At 50.5% G+C, this 25,329-nt stretch overlaps 1 protein-coding gene across 2 annotated transcripts in view; it reads right to left on the bottom strand.

The window, feature by feature from the left end:
- The window catches only part of CALB2 (calbindin 2), a 33,543-nt gene extending 22,163 nt beyond the window's left edge, over positions 1–11,380 (bottom strand). Inside the window, exon 1 of one of the 2 annotated variants that reach the window (XM_010354045.2) lies at positions 11,213–11,380. In XM_010354045.2, the coding sequence (XP_010352347.1) occupies positions 11,213–11,306 (94 nt within the window). In that variant the 5' untranslated portion in view covers positions 11,307–11,380. The remainder of the gene's footprint in view (positions 1–11,212) is intronic. The other variant, XM_010354044.2, reaches the window with a different exon arrangement.
- Positions 11,381–25,329: the final 13,949 nt, after the last annotated feature.

Genomic DNA, 25,329 nt, shown 5'->3' with positions numbered 1-25,329 from the left:
AAGAGCGTGGTTCCTGTGAGGCCGGCTAAAGTAGGGGAGTGAGGGAGAGGGAGATGGGCTTTCTAGGCAAAAAGACATTCATCTAGTTGATGATACTCTGAGTTGGAGAATGAGGAATTTTTCTCTTCCTGGTTACTCCCTGCGGCGATCTGGCTATTCTCGTATCGCTGAGGTGCAATTTCTTCTCGACTGAGAAGGCAAAGTCACATTCTTCTCCTTGGAGGCTTTGTAGAGTCAGACGGGGAGGTGGAAAGCTGAGCTCAGCCCTGGGTGCATCTGTGGCTTCCAGAAGCCCAAGGCTAGGGCAGGAGGTGGGGGCTCAGAGCTGGCACCATGAATGTGTGGCACAGTTCAGTGAAGCAGAGACCACAGGAGCCACGGCTGGGCAGACACAGGAGCGAGTATGTGTCTGTTTCATAAGTGTATCAGGAGGTGGCTGAAAGGAACTGGGTTGGGGGAGCCCGCAGAGCAGCATGGTATGTTTCCAAGAGCTGCCTCCACTTAGCTCTGAACAGTGTCCCTCATTCCTCTGTGGAGCCCTGTTTTGCACCAGGTCCTCGATGTTCTGCCATTTCTTCTCTGGCCCCCTCACCTACCATTTCAGGGGTCGGCAGAGTGACCAGCCTTTCTTGCTGAGGCACCGACACCTGGTTCTTCTCCTCCCTCTGTTGTACCCAGATCAGAGGACACCACCTCTGTGAACCTCAATTTCTTCTCCTATGAAATGGGGACAACGATAGCACCCTCCTCATGCGGCTGCTGTGAAAATTAAAGAGGATAATAATACACTTGCCGCGCTGGCCGCCTCAAACATGCTGGCAGACATTGCCATTATGGCCGCTGTTTGTGCCTCCCGTCCATGCTGCAAACACCTTGACCCTGGGCTGCTTTCTTTAGGTTGGAAAGATTTAGGGGCGCAGAGGGAGGCTAGAGCAGGCAAGGCCAGCACGGAGCCCCGCTCCACTGAACACTCTGAATCCAAAGAAAAAAAGTACAGCTCTCTAGGGGCCACCTTTTCCTTGGAGTTTTTCTGGGACTTAGAAAGAATAAGTATTTATTTTTACTCCATCTTTTTTTTCTAGAAAGGTTTGAAGGAGGTTTAACAACCTCAAGAAACTCAGACAATCAGCCAGTGCCTCATCCAGCAGGAAAGTTCTGAAGGTCAATGGAATGTCTGTAACTTTTCAAAGCGATTTTGCCCTCTTGCTTTGCTCCAGCTGATAATCTGAGCCCTCACTATGGGTAAGGCATGTAAGGGTTGCTGTGGGGGAAACGAACCCACACACAATGTTTCCAGACACACGGGCATGGCAGAGTAGAATCCTTTTCTGCGGACAGAAGACATTGAGGCACACAACAGAGAAGGCAAGCAACTTGCTCAGGACCACACAGCCAGGGAGGACCAGAACGGAAGTGTCCTAATTCCTGATCCTGGCTTAATTCACTGGTTCATTCATTTGAGGAATTTTTTTTTTTTTTTTTTTTTTTTTTTTTTTTTTTAGACAGGGTCTGCTCTGTCATTCAGGTTGGAGTGAAGTGGCTGGATCATGGCTCACTGCAGCCTCAATGTCCTGCATTCAAGCCATGCTCCCACCTCAGCCTCCCAAGTAGCTGGGACAACTAAACAAAAAATATTTTTTGTTTATTTGTTTTTGGTAGAGACAGGGCTTTGCCATGTTGCCCAGGCTGGTCTTTAACTACTGAGCTCAAGCGATCCACCTGTCTTGGCCTCCCAAAGTGCTGGGATTACAGGTGTCAGCCACCGTGCCTGGCCCATTGGAGGAACCTTTGTTGAGCATCTGCATTCTGTAGGCACTGGAGGTGCAAAGGCCAGCTAGGTCCTGCCATGGTGGGACTTATGCTGTAACAGGGTGTGGGTGGGGCAGGGGACAGACAATAAGCAAGGATATGAATTTAAACATGGTGTTTCCAGTGTCGAGAGCAATGAAGGAATGATGGTGTCACAGAGTAGATATCGACTTCCAGGGCTTCTTGGAAAGGACGAGCAGGGAAGACCTCCCAGGAAACCTCAGCCTCCGGGAAGGGGGTAGAGAAAGGAAGGAGGAAAACTGGAGGCAGGGAAAGAGGTCCAGTAGCTAGAAGGGCAGCTGTGGAGAGAAGCCACTTCCCTGAATTCAGCTTGAGCAGCACAGGCAGCAGCAGGTTTCCGGGGCAGGAGGAACCCCCCTCCCCACACTAGGAATTCCACCACCTCCCTCTGGGCACCTCAACAAAAGGACAGAAATGTGGTTCAATGCAACGAGCCTTGATGTTTTTGAACTGAGCCACATTTCCACCTTGTGCCTGGTGCTCAGGGAGCTATCACCAAGGTTTAGATGTGGGCCCATTCCCCAAAAGCACCAGTGGTCAGCCTGGGAGAGGGAGGCAGACGGGCAGCTGACGGCAGACAGTGAGGAGCAGAGGAGAGACTGGCAGGTGGCGCTGCAGGGCCCAGAAGGGACACTCCACACGCAGCCCTCCATTGTGGATGGAAAATGGCCTTCGTTGCTCCAGCTTCCCTCAAAGCAACTCCCCATCCATCTCCAGGAGGCCCTTATCACTGGAGGCTCGGGTAGAGGAGAGGCTCGTGGACACCCTTCTAGGAGGACATTAGCACTGGATGAATGGTCTGCTGTTTCTATGACCCTCTTGCAGCGAGTGGGGTGACTGGTCACCAAGCAAGGTTCATGCAGATGGGCAGTGATAAAGATGTGGTTACTGTGGCAACCGTCACTTCTAACCTGTTGTCAGACCACATCCTGTGAACATGAGGGAGCAGAACTGAGGTGAGACCAAGGGACCCTGCTTCCTTCCTTACTCTACTCTTGCTACCATTCTTCATCACCACCATGCCTCGGTTTCCCCCAATTTAAAGTGAGACAATACTACTTTACCTTTCATCTGGCCACAGACACTTGGGAAGCCATGCCTGGAGGAGGCTTCACTCCTCAGTGTAAAGAGACCTCAGGGAGACCTTGTTCTCCCTAAGCCTTGTATGTTAGATTTTCTAGGAGTTGAACAGGTAAGAGGTACCTGAGTAAGTGGTATAATATTAATAATTCTACCACCTGCTCTATGACTGTCCATGTGATGTTGGGCAAGTCAATCTCTCCGAGCCTCAGTTTCTTTATCTCTAAAATGGATATAACTATTTATGCCCTCTCTACTTTACAGAGTTATGGTGAGAGCTGTACAAGGTAACGTTGTGGAAGCACTCTGGAAAACGTAAAATCTCACATAAATGAAAGGAACAAATATTGCCTTCCATTTATAGTCTCTCCTCTTAAGTTCCTCTAAATCAATTTATAGATGAAAACTCATTAACCTGAAGAGTTCCAGCACCACTGCTTTCCTTAGAATACTGGTTCTCAAGCCAGGTATGGTGGCTTACGTCTGTAATCCCAGCACTTTGGGAGACTGAGGTGGGTGAATTGCTTGAGGCCACGAGTTCAAAACCAGCCTGGCCAACATGGTGAAACCCCATCTCTACTGAAAATACAAAAATCAGCTGGATGTGGTGGTGTGTGTGCCTGTAATCCCAGCTACTTGCGAGGTTGCGGCACGAGAATTGCTTGAACCCAGGAGGCGGAGGTTGCAGTGAGCTGAGATTGTGCCACTGCACTCCAGCCTGGGTGACAAAGTGAGACTCTCTCAAAAAAAAAAAGAAAAAAAAAGAAAAGAAAGAAAAGAAAAAAAAGAAAAAGCCAGGTGCGGTGGCTCATGCCTGTAATTCCAGCACTTTGGGAGGCCGAGGCGGTTGGATCACGAGGTCAGGAGATTGAGACCATCCTGGCTAACACGGTGAAACCTCGTCTCTACTAAAAATACAAGAAAATTAGCCGGGCGTGGTGGTGGGCGCCTGTAGTCCCAGCTACTCGGGAGGCTGAGGCAGGAGAATGGCATGAACCTGGGAGGCGGAGCTTGCAGGGAGCCGAGATGGCGCCACTGCACTCCAGAGCGAGACTCTGTCTCAAAAAAAAAAAAAAAAAAAAAAAAAAAAAAAAAAAAAAAAAACGAAAGAGAGAAAGAAAGAAAGAAAAAATACTAGTTCTCAGTTGAGGCTGTGTATTAGGATCACCTGGGAAGCTCTGACAACAACACTGTTGCCTTGGCCCCATCCCCAGCATTTCTCATTTAATGGATGAGGGGGAAGGGGGTGTTTTCAAAGTTTTGCAGGTGATTCTAAAGCTCAGAACAGTCAAGGTTCGGAACTGCTTCAGAGCAGCATGTCTCAAACTTTAGGGTATATAAAAAGTACCCAGGGATCTTATTAAAGTGGAGATTCTAATTCAGTAGGATTGGAGCATAAGGGCGTGCTGTTCAAAATGCCGTCTGTGGACCAGCAGCGTTGGAACGACCTGCGCGCTTGTTAGGAATGCAGAATCCCAGGCCCACCTTGGACCTGCTGAATCTCTTTCTCTGGGGGGTGGTGCCCAGCAATCTATTGATCACACTGTCTTGGTGATTCATCAATATGCTGAAATCTGAGAAGCAATGGCTCAGTGGTTTTCAAATTTTGGTCTAGGCCAGACACATCAGTGTCACCTGGGGGCTTCTTAGAAATGCAAATTGTAAGGACTGACCCAGGACCTACAGAATCTGAGTCTCTGGGGATGGGGCCCAGAAGCCTGTGTTCTAACCAGCCCTCCAGCACACTCAAGATGTTGCATCCAGTTGCTTCTAGTGCACCAGCCTGTGTAGCACTCCGCGGTCCATAGATTAGCGAGGTCAAAGGAGGGAAGGTTCGCACCTTCCGAATTTCCTCGTTAAGCTGCACCAGAAGGCATCTAGGAGGCCAGGCCACTTGTTGGTCTATCTGGAGTTGGAATTGACTGAAGGCGAACAGTCCTTTAACCTCCATCTGGACCACCCTCTGGGACAGTCAAATCCTACCCTTTGAAAGGTAAGAAATTGGCTTCCCCAGGCCCTGCCCCAGTATTAATCTGGCTTCGCATGGTGCGCATCATTCACAAAGAGCTTTCCGCTTCCCACCTCATCTGTTCTTTACCACCCTGCCCGGTAAGCAGTTATCAACCCCATCTTAGCAAGGAGGAATCAGAGGGGGAAGGAGATTCAGCCACAGCTGACAGAGATCCTGGCCTCCTTCTATTTGTCTCAGGGACAATGTTTGTCCATATCTGCATTTGTCCTGGCTTCTCACTCTGGCTCTGTCTCTCTTTCTCTCTCTCTCTCACACACAGACACGCACACACACACACACACACACACATACACACACACACACACACACACACACACACACTTCTTCCAGTGGCTTCTGGAAAAAAGAATAAGCCCCAGAGTGAAGAGCTACCAGCTACCAGCTGAATGCTTGGGCACTTGAATTTCAATCTGTGTTTCTGGGCTGTGCTGCTTTGGACCAGTGGCTCCGGAGCTGGGCTGGGTCCCCTGAACCTGTGGACATCTGGCAGCCTAACGCTGGGCTGAGTCCCAGGCATGAGGGAGGCCAGAAGGATAGGGCAGATTGGGTGAGAGGGGAGATAGTGGAGAGCCAACAAGGACGGGGGAGGGCTGAAGCCAGAGGCCCCAGATGGGCCAGCTTGGCAAAGGAGGGCCTGTGATGCAATCTGCCGGCGGGCTGGGGCTGGAGAGGGACTGCTCTTGAAGAGCCTCAGGCCTGCTCTATTAATTCTGGCTCCCTTGGTGCTGGAATTGATTTCCCTGAGGGGGTCTCCTTAGCCCTGGAAACCTCCCCCAGGGGCTTGGCTGGTAAAGCTGCTGAAGTCTGGAGGGGAAGATACAAGCTGAGCAGGGCAGGGACAGCTGGCCGGGCCGGGCTGGTAGCTTCCCTGGCAATGCGGGGCTGGCGTCTTGTTTGTGAAACGGGTCCCTTAGGCAGCCTCCCCTGGGAGCCCCAGCTCTTCACAGACCAGCTGCTCCCCGCTGCCGGCTGGTGCAATCAGAGTCAGAAGCAGAGCCATAGCGGGCAAGAGCCCACTTGGAGGTTCCTGGCGTAGAGCTGGTGCGCGTGGACACTGTTAGTGAAACAACTGGGGAGTTGGGGGTGGGAGCAGAGGCAGGGGTGGGGGACATTTTCCAGGGCCTACCCCAGATGGGTCAGGCAGCTGTTCCCTGAGAACCTCATATCCTGACATCACGCCACGCCCAACTGAGAGGTACACAGACCCCTAGAGGTTCACTAATGGGGTCAGAGAAAGCTCTCCTCTGACAACTTTCATCTCGGTTCCCAGTGTCAGACCCTGTTGATTTTAATGGGCCAAGACCCAATCGTTTTGATAAATCCTATGATTACCTTATAAACGTCATAGGTATGCTGCATTGTAACTGTTGTGTCATTTATATAAACACTTAATATACATCACGTGTGTTGTGACCCTGTTTCAGCGTGTCTTTCGTTTTGGTATTGCAGGACCCCTCATGCAGCCACCCGAGGCCAGTTGCCCAGGTTTCCATCCATCTCTGAGAGGTGTTGATGTTGTGAATTTCCTCCCCATTCCCGAAACCAGGGACAAACAAATGAGCAGTGGCCTGTGCTCTGGAAGAGCCTGCCTGGGCCCTGCAGTCTGGCCCTGAGTGGTCCTCAGTGTTGCGTGGGCTTAGAGACGACTTCCACCAGGTCACTGGGTTTCAGAGGGCGAGGATGGGAGCCTGGGCAGAGCTATCCTCAGCCCTTTGTGGCTTCTGTTGTTATTTTCAAAATCCTCAGGGTCCACATAGATAAGGAGCAGGACTCAGTCCCTGTGAGAGGCTTTGAGCACCCCCTGCATCACCTGGGCCACTTGGAGGTGAATAGGAGCCTAGAAGAGTCTAGACAGATCCCCCCACCTGGAGACATATACATATTTCTTACAAGGGAAGAAAAGGTGTCTATCACATTGTTTTCTTCTTATATCTTTATTTATTTAGTTAGTTATTTTTTTAAAGATAGGGTCTGGCTCTGTTGCCCAGGCTGGAGTGCAGTGGTGCGATCGTAGCTCACTGCAGCCTTGGACTTCCTGGGCCCAAGCCATCTTCCTGCCTCAGCCTCCCAAGTAGCTGGGACTACAGGCATGCACCACCACACCTGGCTAATTTTTAACTTTTTAGTAGAGCAGAGGGTGGGGAGGTCTCACTGTGTTGTGCAAGCTGGTCTCGAACTCCTGGCTTCAAGTGATCCTCCTGCCTCGGCCTCCCAAGGTGCTGGATTATAGGCCTGAGCCACTGTGCCTGGGCTCCCTTCTTATATCTTTATTGTTTTGCTGACTACACAGGAAACAGATACTCTTGTAAAATTTTCAAGTGTTACAGAAATTAGAAAGTAAAAGAAAATCCCCTTTCATGTGGCTCATCCACTCTTCAGAGAGAACTGCTATTATTCAGTTGTATTTTTCTAAATATCCTGCAACATACATACGTCATTTATAATAAAAATGGGCTTATATCATAATAGTGTTCTGCTACAGTTTTAAACAATGTCTTAATAATACATCTTGGACATATTGCCATGTCACTACAAAAGCTTCACTTTGCCCTATCATACTCCATCATAGAGATGACCATATTTATTTTTCTGTCCCCTGGTGAAGCACATACCCCCATGCCTGTTGAAATTGTTAGTAATTCCAAAGAACACTGTAATAGACATGATTGTTCGTATAACTTTTTGCGCACATACGAGTATTATCTATGTAGGCTAGATTCTTGGAAGGGAGTAGGATGTTCAACTTGGCCCCATGAATGTCCCCTTGCTCCTGGAAGAGAACTCATCTTATCTCTACACTCTTAGTTGCTTTCAAAGGGGTAGCAAAAGCTAAGGCACTTCTCTTCGGAGCTACAACTTTGCTGCTTGCAGATGGTCAGTAAAATAGGAGCCTGCTGGCCTGTCTAATCAGAACCACAAATAAAGGACAGTGTGAACTCTGAACTGGGCATCCCTCAGCCACCTGGGTCCTTTAGAGGGGGAAAGTTCCTGATACAGAAGCGATCAGGAAGCAACAGGGCAATGGGCTCGGATACATAAGGCTGTGTCGGGGCCACTCGGAGCATGGAGGTGATGTGTGCAAGAGCCCTAGACCCCACCAGGGTCAATGGGTGGGCTTGGCTGTTATCTTCCCTACCTCAGCCTTTCAGAGACAATGTTGGAACCCTCCCAAATGCATGCTCTTGGCTGACTGCTGAAGCAGAGTTGGTGGAATGGTATTGTGGACTAGGAGACCAGATTCCTGGTTTCCCCTTCACGTCTTCCTGCTTTGCTGTGTGATCTTGTGAAAAGAATTTTGCCTCTTTGAGTCCTAGTTTCTCACTCTCCAAACACACACGTCTTCCTTTCTCTACCACAAGGCTAATGAGAATTTTGAAAATAATCCAACTCTTTAGGGTGATGGTGGCTTTTTCCATTTTGAAATGGGCTAAGGTTCCTCCTGCCCCCATCCTCCCTCTCGTTGGGATTCAGCTGCCTCCTAAGATCTCTTCATCTTTGTTTACTACCAGCCAGCATCCAGAAGGGGTGGGGAGGTGGTTCCCACTCTCTGGGGGCTGTCGTTAATTGGGCTCCAGCAAGCTCACTCCAGGGACCTGGAGAGCTGCAAGGGAGAGTTCTCTCAGGCGTTTTTAAGATTGTGAGTGGTGGGGGGCACTCTTAGAATTGGGAAGAAATCCCATGTTGAAAACGGAAACCAGAATTGGTGGGAGAGAGGCCTAAATAGGGCTGGGAGCACCTCAAGCACTGTGGTGTTGGGCTCATCTGCAGCCTTTGGGTGTTCAGGAGGAGAGGAAGGTCACCTAAAGCCTAATTCTGGATCCTTTTGTGGAATTCCAACTTGGCTGTATACATATTTTCCTAAGTCTCCTCTCTCTCATCTCTGGTATTTTAATCCTCATTGCCTTCCTTCTCTGTTGGGTCCATGGCCCTTCCTTGGGACTTCCTTGAGGCTGTGATGCAGAGATGGCAGTAGGAGCCTGATAGACAAGGAAGATGTAAGCATCGAGCTCCCCCTTCAACCCAGAGCAGGAGGGAGCCAGAGGCACAATGACTTTGGGAGGCTTTGAAGATCTTGGGTTTGGTGGTAGCTTAACTACACTCTAGCCAAGCCAAGGATCCCATTTTGGGATACATGAAACTGCCCAACACCCCCAAGGGTGGGATGGGGGCTTTTCTTTGGGGGAATGGGAGGGAGACGTGTACCTATCATCATGGAAAAAAACCCTCTTCCAAACCAAGCAGGTGTCCAGGAACCAGAGTGGGGGAATAAACGCTGGCCAGGAACCAGTCCCACCAGTAACTTGCTCCATGACCTCAGAAAAGTCAACCCCTGTGTCTATTTCTTCATCTGTATAAGGGGAGTCATGGTCTGCCCAGCAGCCTCACAGCTTGAGAAGGTGCAATTGTGCTTAAGTACAATGTCTCAGATAAACGTAAAGATCTGCATGGTTATAGACAGTGCTCTTGGTTGTCCCTCTGAGAATGGGGGAACATAGAACTGTAGAGTCCTCTGTTTATAGCTGACTCATCTACCAGGAAGCCAGTGGTGTAACCTTGGCTGCTTGGTAACTTTCCTTGAATCATGCAAGTCTCTGGTGCAGATAAACTGGCAGGAGCCTCCTTAGGGAATGTGCATGTCATCTGGAATACTAAAAGGCTGCACTTCTCTTAGGAGAGCCCTTTGTACCAAGGGAATTTTATGGCAGGAGCTGGGGATTAGAAATACAACCCCTTCTTAGCCCCATTTTACAGATTTAACAATCTACCCACCTCCGTCAGTAATTCATAGGTAGATCACAATCCTAACTCAGGTATTCAAATGCCTAGTCCCCTACCCCTTCAGCTTTCTCAGTTGGCTCCAAGGAAACAAAATTTCACCCATTAGCATCCCCAGACATTAACCCCTGCCTCCCCATAGCACTCTGGGCAGAGGATCTCTGTTCAGCCACCTCCACACCCTGCCAAGGCAAGGAAGGGAGGAGGGAAGAATGGAGTGAGGCACACCTGACGCCCCTCTGTTTTCCATCCTCCTTGCTCTCAGACCCCAGGATAAACTCCCTGAGCCACCACTCCGTCACCCCACAAAGATCTGGGCCAGGGGCCTGAATGACAGGTGTCAGAGCCCACAGGACTGAGCCTGGCCCCCTGGGGGGCTGTGCAGTGCAGTGGTTAAGAACTTGTGTTCTGGAGATAGCATCTGTCTTAGCCTTTCCCATAGGCCTCCCTTTGGGGTCAGCCCCTCCAGGAGCCATTAGCTATCACAGGGGAGGGTAGCTACAGACACCACAAAATGTCTGAGATGCCAGGACATTTTGGATGCTCATCGTAGCCAGGTCTGTGCGTAGAGAGGGAAATCAGATCACTTACTTTTTCGAAGTGACAGAAACAGAGTCTCTAGTGATATCAAAAGCCTCTAAAGGGGGACCACCCTTTATGCCTGAGTCAGACCACCACAGACTCTCGGAATCCCAGTGCTGGGGGCTACCTCCAAAGGTCATTCTGTCCGGCCCTTGCTTTTTGGTGGAGTCAGCGTCAAGACCACACAGAACAGAGGGTTGGTCACTGAGGCACTTAGGGTGGTGCCTCCCCCTACCCAGAGATGAAGTCACCGAGAGCACCAAGGATGATCACTATGAGGGAACAGGTCTGGCCTGGCACCCCAGCGCTGTCCCCACCACACCCACTGCTGCTGTGTTAGGAAACCCACATGCCCATGGCGGCTGGAAAATGGACTAAGGAAGCCGGGGGGTGTTCAGGGTCCCCAATGCCATTTTACACTCCTGCTCCCAGCCATTCAAGCTGGGGAGGCCAAGTTTCCCTTCAGGATCCCCTAATTGATCCCAGCCTCCAGCAGTGTAAGGGGGCTAACCTGACATTCAACAAAACGGGAAGAGGAGGAAAGAAATGAGTGGGCTTCTGAGACCTGTGGCTGGAGCAGCTGAAGGCAGGGGAGGTGGGGGAGATGGCAGGGGGAACCTGGAGGCCTTCCCAGCCCAGCCCACCTCTCTGAGAAAGCTCCCACTTGCTCAGAATAAAGCTGCAAATGCGGGTGGGCTCTGGGTCATCTGTGTTAGGGAAGAAAGTTACTGACAGTTGTGCCCAGAGCAGCCGGATGTCTCCCAAACTGGGGACCCTACCCCAACAGGCTCTGCGACCAGGCCACCTCCTAAGGGCAAACGTACACCTGCCCGCATTCAGCGCCGCCCCCTGTCCCCTTCACCGCAGGTCCCCTGGGTGCCAGTGGGCACAGAAGTTGGGAGCTTTACTAACCGTCTGCGTCAAAGTGCTTCCAGATTTCCAGGAACTGGGACGCCGTCAGCTCGGCCAGGTGCAGGTAAGGGGGCTGCTGCTGCGGGCCAGCCATGGCGAGCCGCTCGGAGACCTCAGCCTGCACCGCTCCCGCTCCGCGCCGGCTGGGCTCTGGCACTCGCGCTGGGGCTGTGCGCCACGCTGCCCTTATATACGCTCTGGAGCCTGCGCCCGCGCCCGGCTGCCAGCAGGGGGCGCGCTCGCTCAGGGAATCCGGCCGGGGCGCGGCGCGGCGCGGCGGGGGCGGCGGCACCAGAGGCTCGGACTCGCAGGGGGCCCTTACCTCTGCGCTGAGACCCCTCGGCGCCGGGCCAGGGACACCCGGAGGCTTTTCGGTGAAAAAGAGGGAGAGGCTGCCCTTGCCTTCCCTCCCGACCGCCTTGAGTACATCCACCACTTATTATTGCTGGCAGTAGCAATAATAACAGTAGTAACAACACTAATACTGATACTAACACAAATTTGACAAATATTTAGCACTCGGGCTTCGGAGTTCTCTAGGTCTCTGTCGTGCCTCCTCTCTCCTGATCCTTCCACAGCAGGAAGAGCAGGGACCACTTTTCTGATGAGGTATTTGTGACTTGAGATGATTGAGTGACTGGCCCAGCAAATTAGTGGCAGGGCTAGAATTTGAACTCAGCACTCTTTCCATGTCGCACGTGGCTCCTTCATGGGGCCTGGTCTTGCAGAGCAGCCAAGAGTTCTCAAGGCTTTAGTGGGGAGCAGCTAGAATCAGTAGTGCTCCGGGAGGATTCCGATGGAAGTGGCGTGGGGGTGGGGGTGGGGGGCTTCCACTGTCTGTCTGGGTCCGGGTATATCCGTCCCCTTGGAGCCTCCCTCCACCCCTGGTACCTGCCTCACCCTGGCCATGCTCTGGGGGGCTTTTAGACATTTGGCCAGGGGGTGGCAGAACTAGATCAACCCGTACCAGGTCTTAACCACGCCCACCTAGGGACATCGTGGGAATGTGCCTGCTCCAGTGGGCAGAGAACAACGTCCAACTCTATCTTGGGGATGTTCTGAGCTGGTGTCAGAGAAAATAGACGCAGCTACTGAGCGCACATCCGGAGGGCAGCAGACAGGACTCCCCAGCAGGGAGCTGGTCCCTCTCCCCATTCTCTCCTGCGGTCTGAGCCCTTGGGGGTCTGTCCTGGCCTTGTGGTAAGATAAGACACCTTACCCACAGAGTGACAGCATCATCCCTCCTTTCTCCCCTCTCCTGCCACGGAGTGACTGAGACATGAATTGACGCTCATTAACATGTGCTAATAAGTGTTAGCTGAACCACCTTCCAAGAGGAGAGTGAAAGGGAAGGAGGTAAGTGAGAACGAAAAGGAGGTCGCTGCAGGACAGGGGAACCCAGGAGGAGACAGCGAGGGGGTTGTCCCTTGGAGAGAGGGCCAATCCCAGAGAGAGTCTCAAAGGGGCAACAGAGAATGCAGGTTCCAAAACCACTTGTTCTTTGGCCAGGGTGAATGTGTTCAGAGTTTCTTGCAGCAACAGACTAGGAGGGAGAAGTCATCAAAAGCTAGCTTTAGAGGTACCCACGCCCCTTGCTGAGAGATTCCCAAAAGCCCCGAGGAAGGCAGGATGGCTCAGTGGTTAAGAGTAGACCCTCAAGAATCAGGCTGCTTGGGTGCGAATCCCAGAATCAGCTGTGTGACCTTGAGCAAATTACATAACCTGTCTCTGCCTCAGTTTTTCTCTTCTGCAAAATGGGCATGTGGGCATATGCCTCTTAGAATTGTTAGCCAGGTTCGGTGGCTCACACCTGTAATCCCAGCACTTTGGGAGTCTGAGGAGGGCAGATCACGAGGTTAAGAGATTGAGACCATCCTGGCCAACATAGTGAAACCCCGTCTCTACTAAAAAAAACCAAAGACAAAAAACAAAAAAATAAAGTTAGCCAGGCATGGTGGTGCATGCCTGTAATCCCAGCTGCTTGGGAGGCTGAGGCAGGAGAATTGCTTGAACCCGGGAGGCAGAGAGGTTGCAGTGAGCCGAAATAGCGCCACTGCACTCCAGCCTGGGCGACAGAGCGAGACTCTGTCTCAAATAATATAACAATAATAATAATACAATTGTTCTGAGGATTAAATGAGTTAGGGCTCCTGCTGCCCTTCATGGAGCCAGTGATCAATGGTTGGCTTGGCAAGAAATTTCTCAGTCAGCATCCCCTCCCCTGGGGTAGCTAATGGCTCCTGGAGGGGCTGACTCCAAAGGGAGACCAACGGGAAAGGCTAAGACAGATACTGTCTCCAGAACACAAGTTCTTAACCACTGCACTGTGCAGCCCCCCAGGGGGCCAGGCTCAGCCCTGTGGGCTCTGACACCTGTCATTCAGGCCTCTGTCCTAGATTTGTGTTGGGTGAGAGCTCATCCCTGCTTCTCCAAGAAGCAAAGCCAGTGTCTCCATGCTACTTTGGTTTTCCTGGTGAGGAGTCAAGAGTGAAGCTCCTACCTCCTGCTTTCCAGAGCTGTTGAGATCAAGGGACATGGTTCTGGGTGTGACGGTAGGGTGGCCACAGCTACCTTTAAACTCTCTACTGGGACAGTCTTGCATTGTTCATTTCAGATGCACAGTTAATCTGTTTCTGGAAGGCCCATTCCCGGAGGACCGAGAAGCCCAGGCCGGTGCCTTTGTGCTTTGTCTCCAAGTTGAGTCCTGCAGCAACAGCCACATTTAGCAGCTACAAGTTCCTGCCCTGGAGTCAGATAGATACGGGCTCAAAATACTCTTGCTGGTTGTGAGGCCTTGGGCAAAGCTATTTAACCTCTTTGAACCTTAGTAAAAATCAAGGTAATTAGTCTCACAAAGTCAGTGTAAGGACCAAAAAGAATGTAATCAAGGGGTTAGCGAGCAAGAAGCCCAGCAGCTGAAGTGCTTAATTAATAGGTAGGTATTCTTACCAATGCAAGGATGTGAGGAGGAATTTTTCTTGTTGTTCTGAAATAGTGGCACTTAGGCCACATCTGGAATCATAGGAATCGGACACGTTGTGTCTTCCTGGCTTGCTCAGCCTGCCTGCCACCAGCCACCAAGACCAGGGATTATCAGGGGAGATGTCTGGGTGCAAGAGAGAGGAGCATTGGCCTTCGGGGAGTGCAGCATTTGTGGCTGTCCTGAAGTCAAGTCTTGTTGGAGGAACCCCCAGAAATCCTCTCCAGGTTGTGGGGGATTTCTGCAGTAAGGAGAAACTAGGAGATGCCACCTGGCTCCAGAGTGGGCTGGGGTGAGCAGTATTCTGGAGTTTGGCCCACATATGAAGATGGACTGGCACTTGCTTCTGACTCAGAGCTGTCCGAAGGCCTATGAAAGCAGCCTAGACTGCCCTGTCCTGCGTCTAGAAGGAAGATGGGAGCTACCATGGTTCTCTGCAGCCCTTGGGGGTTGCTGTGGCTCCTGGGAGAGGTGCATATAGTTTAAAGGGGGTGCCGAAGCCAGATACCTGCTGGTGTTTATGATATCCTCAGTGTTTAGGAAGCTAGAGTGGAGCTGAAGACTGCTCCAAAAAACCTTCACTCCCCTGTGCACAGGCCCTCAAACTCCTCAGAGACCAGCAGCGGGAGCCAGAGCCTGGGATGCTCCTACAACCCACAAGGGACCAGAGAGGTAGGAAGATCTCCTGTCCCTCATTTCTCCTTGCAGCTCCCTCTGCCCTACCAGAAGGGGATGTCTTGGAGCCAGCCACCCCTTCTCTCCAGGCTCAGCTCCAGACCCAAGCTCCTAGTCCAGTTTGCAATGGGAAAGGAGAAGAACTTTGCATTGAAGAAGAGACTGGAGTCTTAGTTGGACTGGTCCAAGTTTCAATAACCGAATGTGTGAGGAGAAACATGGACTCAGATAAGAAATCATTCAGGGATAGGAAAGAGAGGTTCGATGAGCATATTTTAAAGCAGTGACGGTAAAGACAGAACACTTTTATAAGCACATCTCCATTAATTGAGGCTCTTGTAAGTAATTTCAGATGTCTGGGGTTCTGCTTCCCTTCCAGGACTTCCTCTCAAGTTTTATTATGATAATGATAATGATGATGATGATGACAATGATGGTGATAACCATGAGGATACCTTTAAATGCCTTGACAGAGAGTTTTGATGTGTCTTGCTTTGTTTGGTCCTCACAACTACCCTATCAGATGTGCAATGCAATAGTTTGACCCATTCTAAAGATAGGGAAATCAAGGCTCAGAGAGATTAATACCCAACCAAGACCTGGGAGGGATGGGGTGTCAATAACATTTTGTCCCTTTAGTTTCCATGGTATATGAAGTCTTTGTGGACCAGGTGCCAAGCTCCTGGGCACTATGTATGAAGTTCTTCCCAGACCCTGGTCACTGGAGCCACAGGGCCCCTCCCAGTGTTAAGGAGTAATGCCAGGCCCACTGTTCCCAGGATGCCCCCCAGTTCTCTGATGGCTGGTTCCTCCCTTCACCAAAAGGGCAAATTGGGGACCACCTTCACTTTTGCATCCCCAGCCCACCAGCTCATCCTGAGTGCCGTGATCTGACACCAAGGACTGGCAGGGAGACTTGGCCAACTGTCCCTCTGCCCCAGGACCCTAGAATCACTCCCTCAAAAAGGGAGGGAGACCTGGTGACTGACGTGGTGAGATGTCAGAGGAAAAATGACAAACAACTTTCCAGCCAGGATCCACTGGGCTTCGGTAATTGGCTGAGCTCCTCAGAGCACCTGGTGTTGTTTTGGGGCACTTCAAAGGGAAAAAGCAGCAGCCTGACCTGGTACCTCACTGTGCCTAGAACGGTTTCTTCCAGATATTGCTTCCTTGGTTTTTATAATGGTCAGGCCTGGCTACCGGAGTGCTGGAGAGCTGGCCTTGCTTCCCAGAAAGGAGGATGAAAGGGATGCAGGAGCCCAGCAGTTTCCATGGAAACGGACTGAGGTGGTGGAGAAAATAGAGAAACCAGAGGCACCCAGAGGTGGAAGCAGAACTTTTGAATAACCCAGTCTGAAGCTTGAGATCTACGGACAGCTCCCTCTGTGCAAAGGATTTGGGTCACCAGGAGGTGAAATAGCAGTAGCTGGGGACAGTTGGGTGATCCTCCCTCCGCAAGCAGGGACACAGGGACTGAGGGCTCAGGCTCCAGAATGCCACAGGCCCCTTTCAGCTCCTGGATCTGCTGTGTATCGGCAGTTCTACTATGTGTTGGTTTTGTAACCCTGGGTAAAATATCGACCCTCTCTGAGCTTGTATTCCCTCATTGGTAAAATGGGGATAACCCTAGTAACTGCCTCAAAGCCTTTGTGAGCATTAAGAGAGGTAATGCATGTTAAGAGTGATGCAAGGCCTGGAACAAAATAAGCATTCAAATGTTATTACAGGGGAGAAAACCGAAGGCAAGTGATGGCGAGTTTAATCCAAATGAGTGCAATCCATCTCCACCCTGGCCAAACCAACTGGTTCAGGGATAGGCAATGAGACATCATATCCCAGAATGCAAAGGAGCTACTGGGACCCCCTCTCTATTTGCACAGTCTGATGTGAAGCTGTGAGGTCTGGAATCATTGCAGCTATCTTGACACCACTGAGTGCAGAGCCTGGGGTGAGGGAAATGGGAGAGGGCACAGAGTAGACACTGAGGATGAAGCCAATGTTTCAAAAGACAGAGCAGAGAGACTGCAAGAAATCAGGTCACAAGTGACATCATTTGAACTGCTGGATCAAGCTGAGCCTGAAGTACCTTTGGACTTCTCAGTTGCACAAGTCAATATATACCCTTTAGTGTTCAAGCCCATTTATGGTAGGTTTTCTTTCATTTGCAACCAAAAAGGTCTGACTGATAATCCATGAAGAGGACAACTGTCCTTGTGGGAGCTGGAAACAGGAAACCTTTTGGAACCAAACTTCTCTCTCCCTCTTTCTGTTAGAGCACAGGGCCACTCTTTCACAGATTGTCTGTGTGTGCTCTGTGCCTCTATTTTCTTCTCTCCCTCCCAGCAGGCATCCTTACAACCTTGCCTTTTACAGTCACCAGCTACAACTTGTCCCCAAGACTCCTCTACCTTTCATTTCCCCTGACAATCTTGCCCCTGTTTCCATATTCCAGACTCCTGAGAAAAGAATCTGGTTGGTCTAGCTTATCTTTTCATGTGAAGCCATTCAAATCATTGGCTGCTGTCCTGTCTTGCAAGGTCACCTAGGGTTGGGCACCCATCTCTTAGTCCAATCAGCTGTGGCTGGGGACAAGTCTCAGGAGGGCGGTGGGCAGCACTGAGAGGGGCCTGTTTCCCTTAGGAACACCTATGGGCATGGTGGAATTAACTGACACCTCTAGTGCTGGGTGCTCAACACAGAAAATTCAAACAAGCTGTGGAACATGTTTGCTTTAACACTGGGTAAAAAAACATTTGGACCAACGAATTCAAATATAAAAGGGAGAATCTGGGGGAAGGGTGTCATCTAAAACAGGGGCTGGCAAACTTTTTTTTGTAATGGGCCAGATAGGAAATTTTGGCGGGGGGTGCTTTGTGGGCCTTAGGTTCTCAGTCTCAACTACTCAACCCTGGTATTATAGTGCAAAAGCAGCTGTAGGTAATATGTAAACAGAGGAATATGACTCTGTTCCAATAATACTTTTAGTAATAATAATAATTTAAAAAAATGTGGTGGGCCTAATTTGGCCTATGGGATATAGTTTACTGACCCTCATCTAGTAAATGAATTCTAGGTTCTCTCTAACCCTAATGAAACCTATATAGAAGGATTGTTGTAATGATTCTATAAAATAATCTATGCAAATTACTTAGCACAGTGATTGGCTCAGGGTCAATGGTGTTGGCTGTTGTTGTTCTCTTTTTTGTCCAGTGGGCTCTGGGAATAACTGGGTTCCAGATCTACCAACATGCTTGATTAATCCATTAGAGTCCCTTCATCTTCTCTGAGCTGAGCTGGAAGCTGATCAGGTCCCTCCGTATAGTGAGATGGGATTTCTAAGGAAAGGAGTTGCAGGAGGAAAAGAAAGGTGCAGGCAAGGAGGACAAAAGGAAATGTAGCGTGCATGAGTCCAGATCCACAGGGCATCCGTGTGAGGCAGGCTTGGCTCTGCCTGGGGGCCTGGCAGGGAGCCCTGGGCTTGATTTGCAAACAAATCTGCTCTATTTCCTGCCAGAACAGGACTTCCAGGTGGCCAGGAATTTGGACTCTTTTACCAAGTATGGGAAAAGTGTCCCTAGGGGGTCAGTGTCCCACTTCCAGGATTCCCCATAATGCAGCAGGGATGTGAGAATGAGATGCTCAAAGATAAGGGCTGCATTTCATTCACTCATGAATTCATTACAAATGTTATTCATTCATGCTGTGGAAAAAATATTGATTAGCCAGCTACTTTGTGCCAGGCACTGTACTAGGGCCTAGGGATTCAGTGGTTAGCAAAACAGAAATGGTTCCTCCCTTCAGGAGTTTAAAGTCCAGAGGGGGAGACAGACATTGATCAAACCACACAATCACACATATAAGTGAAAACAGAGTGAGTATCAGGGAGTGACCTTATCTAGCATGGGTAGGAGGCCATCCTGAGAGGGAACTAACCAGGAGGAGGCAGAAGGGGAGCATTCCTGGATTTAAACCCCATGCACCAAGACTCCATGCTGGTGGAGCTGTAAGAAAGCCAGAGGGATGGGAGAGCAGTGGGACGAAGGGGTGCATGGTGGAGGTGACTCTGGAGAGGCTGGCAGGGCCAGACCCTAGAGCACTGGGAGGTATCAAAGGGCTTTCTGCCAGCAACAAACATAACCAGGATTATGGTCTCCCTCTGGCTCCTGTGTAGCGGGTGACTAGAAAGGAGTCTAAGTGGACACAGGGAAACCTATCAGGTGACTCCTGCGACTGCCCGGGAAAGACAGCCGTACCTGGGCCTCCAGAGGGGGCAGTGGTCATGGAGCAAAGTAGTCAGGAACTATGTAGGCAGAAAATAGGATCTGACCATGAGTTGGATATGGACGGTGAGGAAGAGGGGGATTCACTCTTGGTATTGGCACCTGGGAGAAAAGCAGACACTAACTGAGATGGGGGGTGCTGGCAGAGGACTAGATTTGAGAAGGATACACTCTGCATTTGTTGGAAGTATCCTCTGAGTTGTCTTTGAAACAATCTACTGTGGACAAATGTTTGTATCCCTTCAAAATTCAGATGTTGAAAGCCTAACCCTTGATACGATGGTATTCAGAGTGGAGTCTTTGGGGCATGATTAGATCATGAGGGTGGAGCTTTCATGAATAGAATAGGCTTAAGGCCCTTGTAAAAAGAGGAAGAGGCCGGGCGTGGTGACTCATGCCTGTAATCCTAGCACTTTGGGAGGCAGAGGTGGGCGGATTACAAGGTCAGGAGTTCAAGACCAGCCTGGCCAACATGGTGAAACCCCATCTCTACTAAAAATACAAAAATTAGCTGGGCTTGGTGGCGGGCACCTATAGTCCCAGCTACTCAGGAGGCTGAGGCAGGAGAATCACTTGAACCGGGGAGGCGATGGTTGCAGTGAGCTGAGATCAGGCCACTGCCCTCAAACCTGGCCACAGAGCTAGACTCTGTCTCAAAAAAAAAAAAAAAAGAGGAAGAGACACAGGATCTCTTTCTGTGCCCTCTGGCATATGAGGATACAAGAAGCCGGTCATCTGCAAACTAGGAAGTGGGTATTCACCAGACACTGGATCTGCTGGCACCTTGAACCTGGACTTCCCAGCCTCCAAAATTGAGGGAAATAAGTTTGTGTTGTTTGAGCTACCCAGTCTATGGCATATTTGTTATAGAAGTCTGAGCTGACTACAACATCATCTAAGGGAAGGCACAGACCAGGTAGGGGGATTTAGGGACCCAGAATTTGGAGGAGAGGTCTGGGTTAGAGAGGTAAATTTGGGAACCCTTGGGTGTTGAAACTGCACCGGGCCTGGCCTTACACACTTGGCTAGTGTTTACCTCGGGGGTCCTCTGGCGCTGTCTCCAAGCCTGTTTCCCACTGCTCCCGTGCCCAGTAGCCACTCAGGGCAGAGGCAATGGTTCCAAGGTTGAAGGTGTCCGTGGCTGTGCTCTTCAAGTTTCAGATCCATGAGTCTCACTAAAAGAGAAGGTAGCTCCTTCTAAGATGGACATGTTGGCTAGAACCATAAATAGGTAAGTTTAAGATATTTCTTCACCTCATTCCCCCCTTCCCTTGAAGAAGATCAGATCAATTACAGGAAAACAAATGAATGATATTTTCTTTGCACATCTATCAGAGTGAATCTGTGACCCTACTGTGCTCAGTCTTATTTGTCTCCCCGGCTAGAATGGAGGTAGGGCCTTGCCTACCTTGTGTGTTTTGCTCCTCACTTTTCTTCTCAGCTTGCAACACCATTCACGGGCCATATGCACTCAAGGGATCATTGTTTTGTTTGTTTTGTTTTTGTTTATTTGTTTTTGTTTCGTTTTGTGTTTTGAGATGGAGTCTTACTTTGTTGCCAGGCTAGAGTGCAGTGATGCCATCTTGGCTCACTGCAACCTCCGTCTCCCGGGATCAAGTGATCCTCCTGCCTCAGCCTCCCAAGTAGCTGGGAGGTTTGTGCCACTATGCCCAGCTAATTTTTTGTATTTTTAGTAGGGATGGGGTTTCACCTTGTTGGCCAGGATGGTCCTGATCTCTTGACCTCGTGATCCGTCCACCTCGGCCTCCCACAGTGCTGGGATCACAGGCATGAGCCACCGGGCCCAACCAGGATAATTGTTGAATGAATGAAAGACTGAATGAAGATCAGAGGAGTGGAAAAGGATGTTTCTGTGTATAGAGTCAAGACCCCTCTGGAAGCTCTAGAAATGACCCCTTGCACGCACTGGGACAGCTCAACTCCTGGCAAGCAAGTGCCAGGCAGCAAGCCCACTTGGGCTGCCATCCTGAGGGCAGCTGCTCGCCCTGCTGGGGGCCGCGGCACCGTCTGGTCAGGAGGAGCTGCCTGCCTCATAGCGGCTCCCTGAGTTGCCTTCCTGAGCACGTCAGTGGGAATCCCCTCACAGGCAGGCCACAGGATGGGGCAAGTGGTGAGCAGGCCGAGGCCAGAAGAAACCAAACTAGGGTGCTTCCTGGAGTCTGCAGATCAGTTGTCATTGCCGATGGTCTGATACAAGAGCCAGAAGCCTGGGTGCAGCCCAGCCCACCAGGTAGAAGATCAAGAGGGAAGAGAGGAAGACGGAGGTGGAGGGTAGGAAAGTGAAAGGCATGTGATTTTCGAGGGATTGCAGAGCCCGTTAGTGATACCTGGGCCTCCTGGGTCTCCCACTCATAGTAGATGCCAATGGCACCTGCCAAGATCACCTCTGACAATCGTGCACCATTCCCCGGCTGCTGTGGGTGTTGGGGGCCAAGGCTCAGACCTGGACCATTCTCTGGAGAATTGTCACCTTGCACAGAGGTGCTCCTCCCACCCCAACCATGGGATAATCCATAGCCAATGACTGATATATAAGGGGTATAGGGACTGGGTGCCTTGCCTTGAGGTGGGAAAGCCCTGCAGTACCATTCATGCCCCACAGCTCCCTGTAGGATCCAGCTGGGACCAGACTTCAGCAGACCCTTCACCTCCACGTCTTCCTTGCCCTGCCTTCTCCTCTGCCTCTTTACATGCTTTAGAGCCCTTTGGTGATAACACACCTGCACAAGCCTTTTCCAATCGACACAAGACATGCTCTCAGGCTACAATTTGTCTCTCACTACTTGTTGAAGCCCCAACCCTTCGTTTAGGGCCCAAGTTTCTGAAGCTTCCAGAAACGTGCATTTTCACATACAGGCAGGTACCCCTACATCTCTCCATACCAGTGGCGTGCCAACAAAGCATTCTCACACCACCCTTTATCCACTGTATGAACTTGGACTAACACTTTGACTTCTCTGAGTTTCTATTTCTGCATCCAAAGACCTGGAATCCTAATACAATCTTGCAGAGTGGCTGTGAGACAGGGAGAGGCAAGGGCACCCGGTGACAAAGAACCTGGCTTTAGAGTCACACAGACCTGCCCAGCTCTGTGACCTTGGGTGTTGTGAGCTTCTCTGGCCTCCGTTTTCTCATCCATGAAATGAAGTTAATAATAGCACTGGAGCCGTAGGTGCCTGAGCGCACTAGTTGCATGCAAAGCACTTCACACGGAGCCTGGCCCACTTAGTGAATACGACCCAGAGAGCTTAGCTCTCACCCAGCACAGACTAAGTACTCAGTAAGAAGTGAGTATTGTTATTTTTATTAATGGGAATGATATGTGTAAAGTCAGGTGGTAATAATGACAATAAATACCCTTTGGATTTGTGAGAGGTGCCTGAAGAGTGTCCCAAAAGTGTGGCAGATGGGCCTGATGAGGCCTGATGCATGGGATGTGGGCTGGGGAGTGGCAGGCAGACGGAGCCCACTTGGGCTCACTTCTCAGTCAACTGGTGTGAACCCTACAGCCACTGTTCTATGGCAGCCCGCCGCCGGTGGCTCACCTGCACGCCAGCCATTTGTCACCCTGTCATCGCCTCCACACTTGAAAGCAGATCCTCAGGGATCATGGACAAAGCACACAGAACAAGGAGCCACTTTTTTTCCCTCTAGGCCTGGAGAAAGGGAGGTGAGGACGGCACCCAGCAAAGAAAGGCTGAGGGCTTGTCCTTAGGGAGAGGGCATCTCAACACAATGGGAAAGGGGTCAGGGCTCACAGGCAGATCCAGCCACCTCGTGTGTGTGTGTGTGTGTGTGTGTGTGTGTGTGTGTGTGTGTGTCTGTGTGTGAGAATGGCTTTTGCATTTGTAAATGGCTGGAAAAAATCAAAAGAGGAATAATACTTTGTGAACATTATATGACATCCAAATTGCAGTGTCCATAAATAAAGTTGTTTTGGAACACAGCCGCCCTCATCCCTTTGCTTATTGTTTCTGGCCACTTTTGTGCTACAACGGCAAGGCTGAGTGGTTGTGACAAACTCTATGGCCTGCAAAGCTGAAAGCATTTGCTATCTGGCCATTTTCAGATGAAGTTTGCTGACTCCTGACGAAGAGCACTGGGCTGACCAAGATTGGGTGGAAAGGAAAGTCACATCCCTCCTGCCTACAGTCCCCTCTCTCCCCACCCCTGCCAAAAATGCCATCCCTTTTCAGTAAGCTTTCTCCTCAGATCATTGGTATTTTCTTAACACCTGGCTGATGCAGAAGGAAGGATCTGATTAACAAATTCACACTAAGGTGTTGGTGACTTCATGTATTATACCCTCCTTCTCCCAGGAGGTTGGACTATAGGAATAAATCTTTCAGTGGTGGCATTTGAGGAACTGTGGAACGTGTCTGATTGTACGTGTGTGCGTGCACATGTGCTACACACACACACACACACACACACACAGATTTGTAATTATAAAGGGTGGACGCTTGGATGGTTCAGGGCCCAGGACCAAGGGAAATAGAGAAATAGATTATTTGGGGGATGAACCATCTGGGAATGGGTAGTATGCACACCACATTATTGACTCCCAGAACCTCTAAGGGCAGGTTAGAAAAGGTGCCTCCCTTCTTGATGTGAACTCTAAGCTTCTATGGGCCGGGCATGGGAGCTCGTGTCCATAATCCCAGCACTTTGGAAGGCCGAGGCAAGAGCATCCCTTGAGGGCAGGAGTTAAAGACCAGCCTAGGCAACATAGCAAGACTCCAACTTTACACAAAATGTTTTTTAAACGAACTAGGCATGGTGGTGCACACCCACAGTCACAGCCACTCAGGAGGCTGAGACAGAGGATTGCTTGAGCCCAGGGGTTCGAGGCTGCAGTGAGCTATGATTGCGCCACTGCACTCCAACCTGGGCAACAGAATGAGACCCTGTCTCTAAAAAATAAAAATCAAAACCCAAAAAAACCAAATAGGATGATGAGTACACAAAAAGGCAAACTTTACCGCTATGCAATATATCCGTGTAACATAATTTTACTTGTATCCCTAAATCCATAAAAATGCACAATTAAAAAATAACAAATAAATCAACCTCTAGTACAAGTCTCCTTTGATAGCACTGGGGGGTCTGGGAATCTGTGAACAAGTCATGACAATGGGGGTACTGTTCCCCCAAGGAGGTGGCCAGGAGGCCAGTACCCCTTGGCTTGGCCCAGAGGACAGGTGACAGCTGGCTTTGTGCCCTTGCTGGCCTTGATGTTAGCTGTGCGGGCCTTTGGTGCCCTGGGTACCAGCTGTTTGCCTTTCCCCAGCGGTGCACCTTTGTCCTCTTCCCTCTGCTGCCTGCATCTGAAGGTCAGTCACAGCCGGAGAGCGGGGCCTGGTCAGCCTGACTGCCGCTGTTCAGCATCACACAGACTGCGGCATCAGCCATTCTTCCTACAGGGCGTAATTGGCTGGACAGCTGCAGTAGGCTCTCACTCCAGCCTGCCACCTCCAGCCTCTGTTCTCTAAATTGTGCTCTCAACCAAAAGCAGGACGAGCATTCCAAAATGCCAGTCTCACTGCAGAACTCCTCGTTTAGAATCTTCATTGGCTCTCCATCCCCAAGGGTGTACTCTCCTCCCGCCCGGCCTCATCTCCCCTTACCACCCCTCTCAGTCTTCACTCCACCTACTTGAACTCCGAACTCCTCAAGGCTGCTGGAATGTGTCCGTTGTTCCCCACCGCCTAGCTTTTGTGTTGCTGTGACCTGTGTTGGAAAAAGCTCTTTCCCCAACTTGGCAACTCCCACCCCTCTTTCAAGATTCCCCAGAGCCTCCTTCTCTGACCTCCCTGATAGGATGACTGACTAGGGCTTTGTTAGAAGTTCCTGCTAGTTACATGCTAGATTCCCTATGACCCCTGTGTTCCCCAGATTCAGTGCACGACCACCTTCCAGACACATCCAGCTTCCTCTTAGTGAGTGCTTTCTGTGGGGTTGGTGCTGGGCTGAGTACTTTGTCTGTGTGATCTCATTTCATTCTCAGCGGCAAAGTGGGCCTCAGGTACTTTCCACCCCTAAGGTTGTGGCAAGGAGTAAACATGGAAATGTAAGTTGGCCCAAGTCCTCATCCCTGTAAAAGCGTTCTAAATTGGAGCAGTTATTAACAGCTGAGGCCAACCCATCAGAGCTCTGCCCAG

The sequence above is a fragment of the Rhinopithecus roxellana genome, chromosome 20, assembly GCF_007565055.1.
Source record: "Rhinopithecus roxellana isolate Shanxi Qingling chromosome 20, ASM756505v1, whole genome shotgun sequence".
Classification (NCBI taxonomy): Eukaryota; Metazoa; Chordata; class Mammalia; order Primates; family Cercopithecidae; genus Rhinopithecus; species Rhinopithecus roxellana.
The sequence above is the reverse complement of the archived record's forward strand: the minus strand, read 5'-3'. Positions and strand labels throughout refer to the sequence as shown.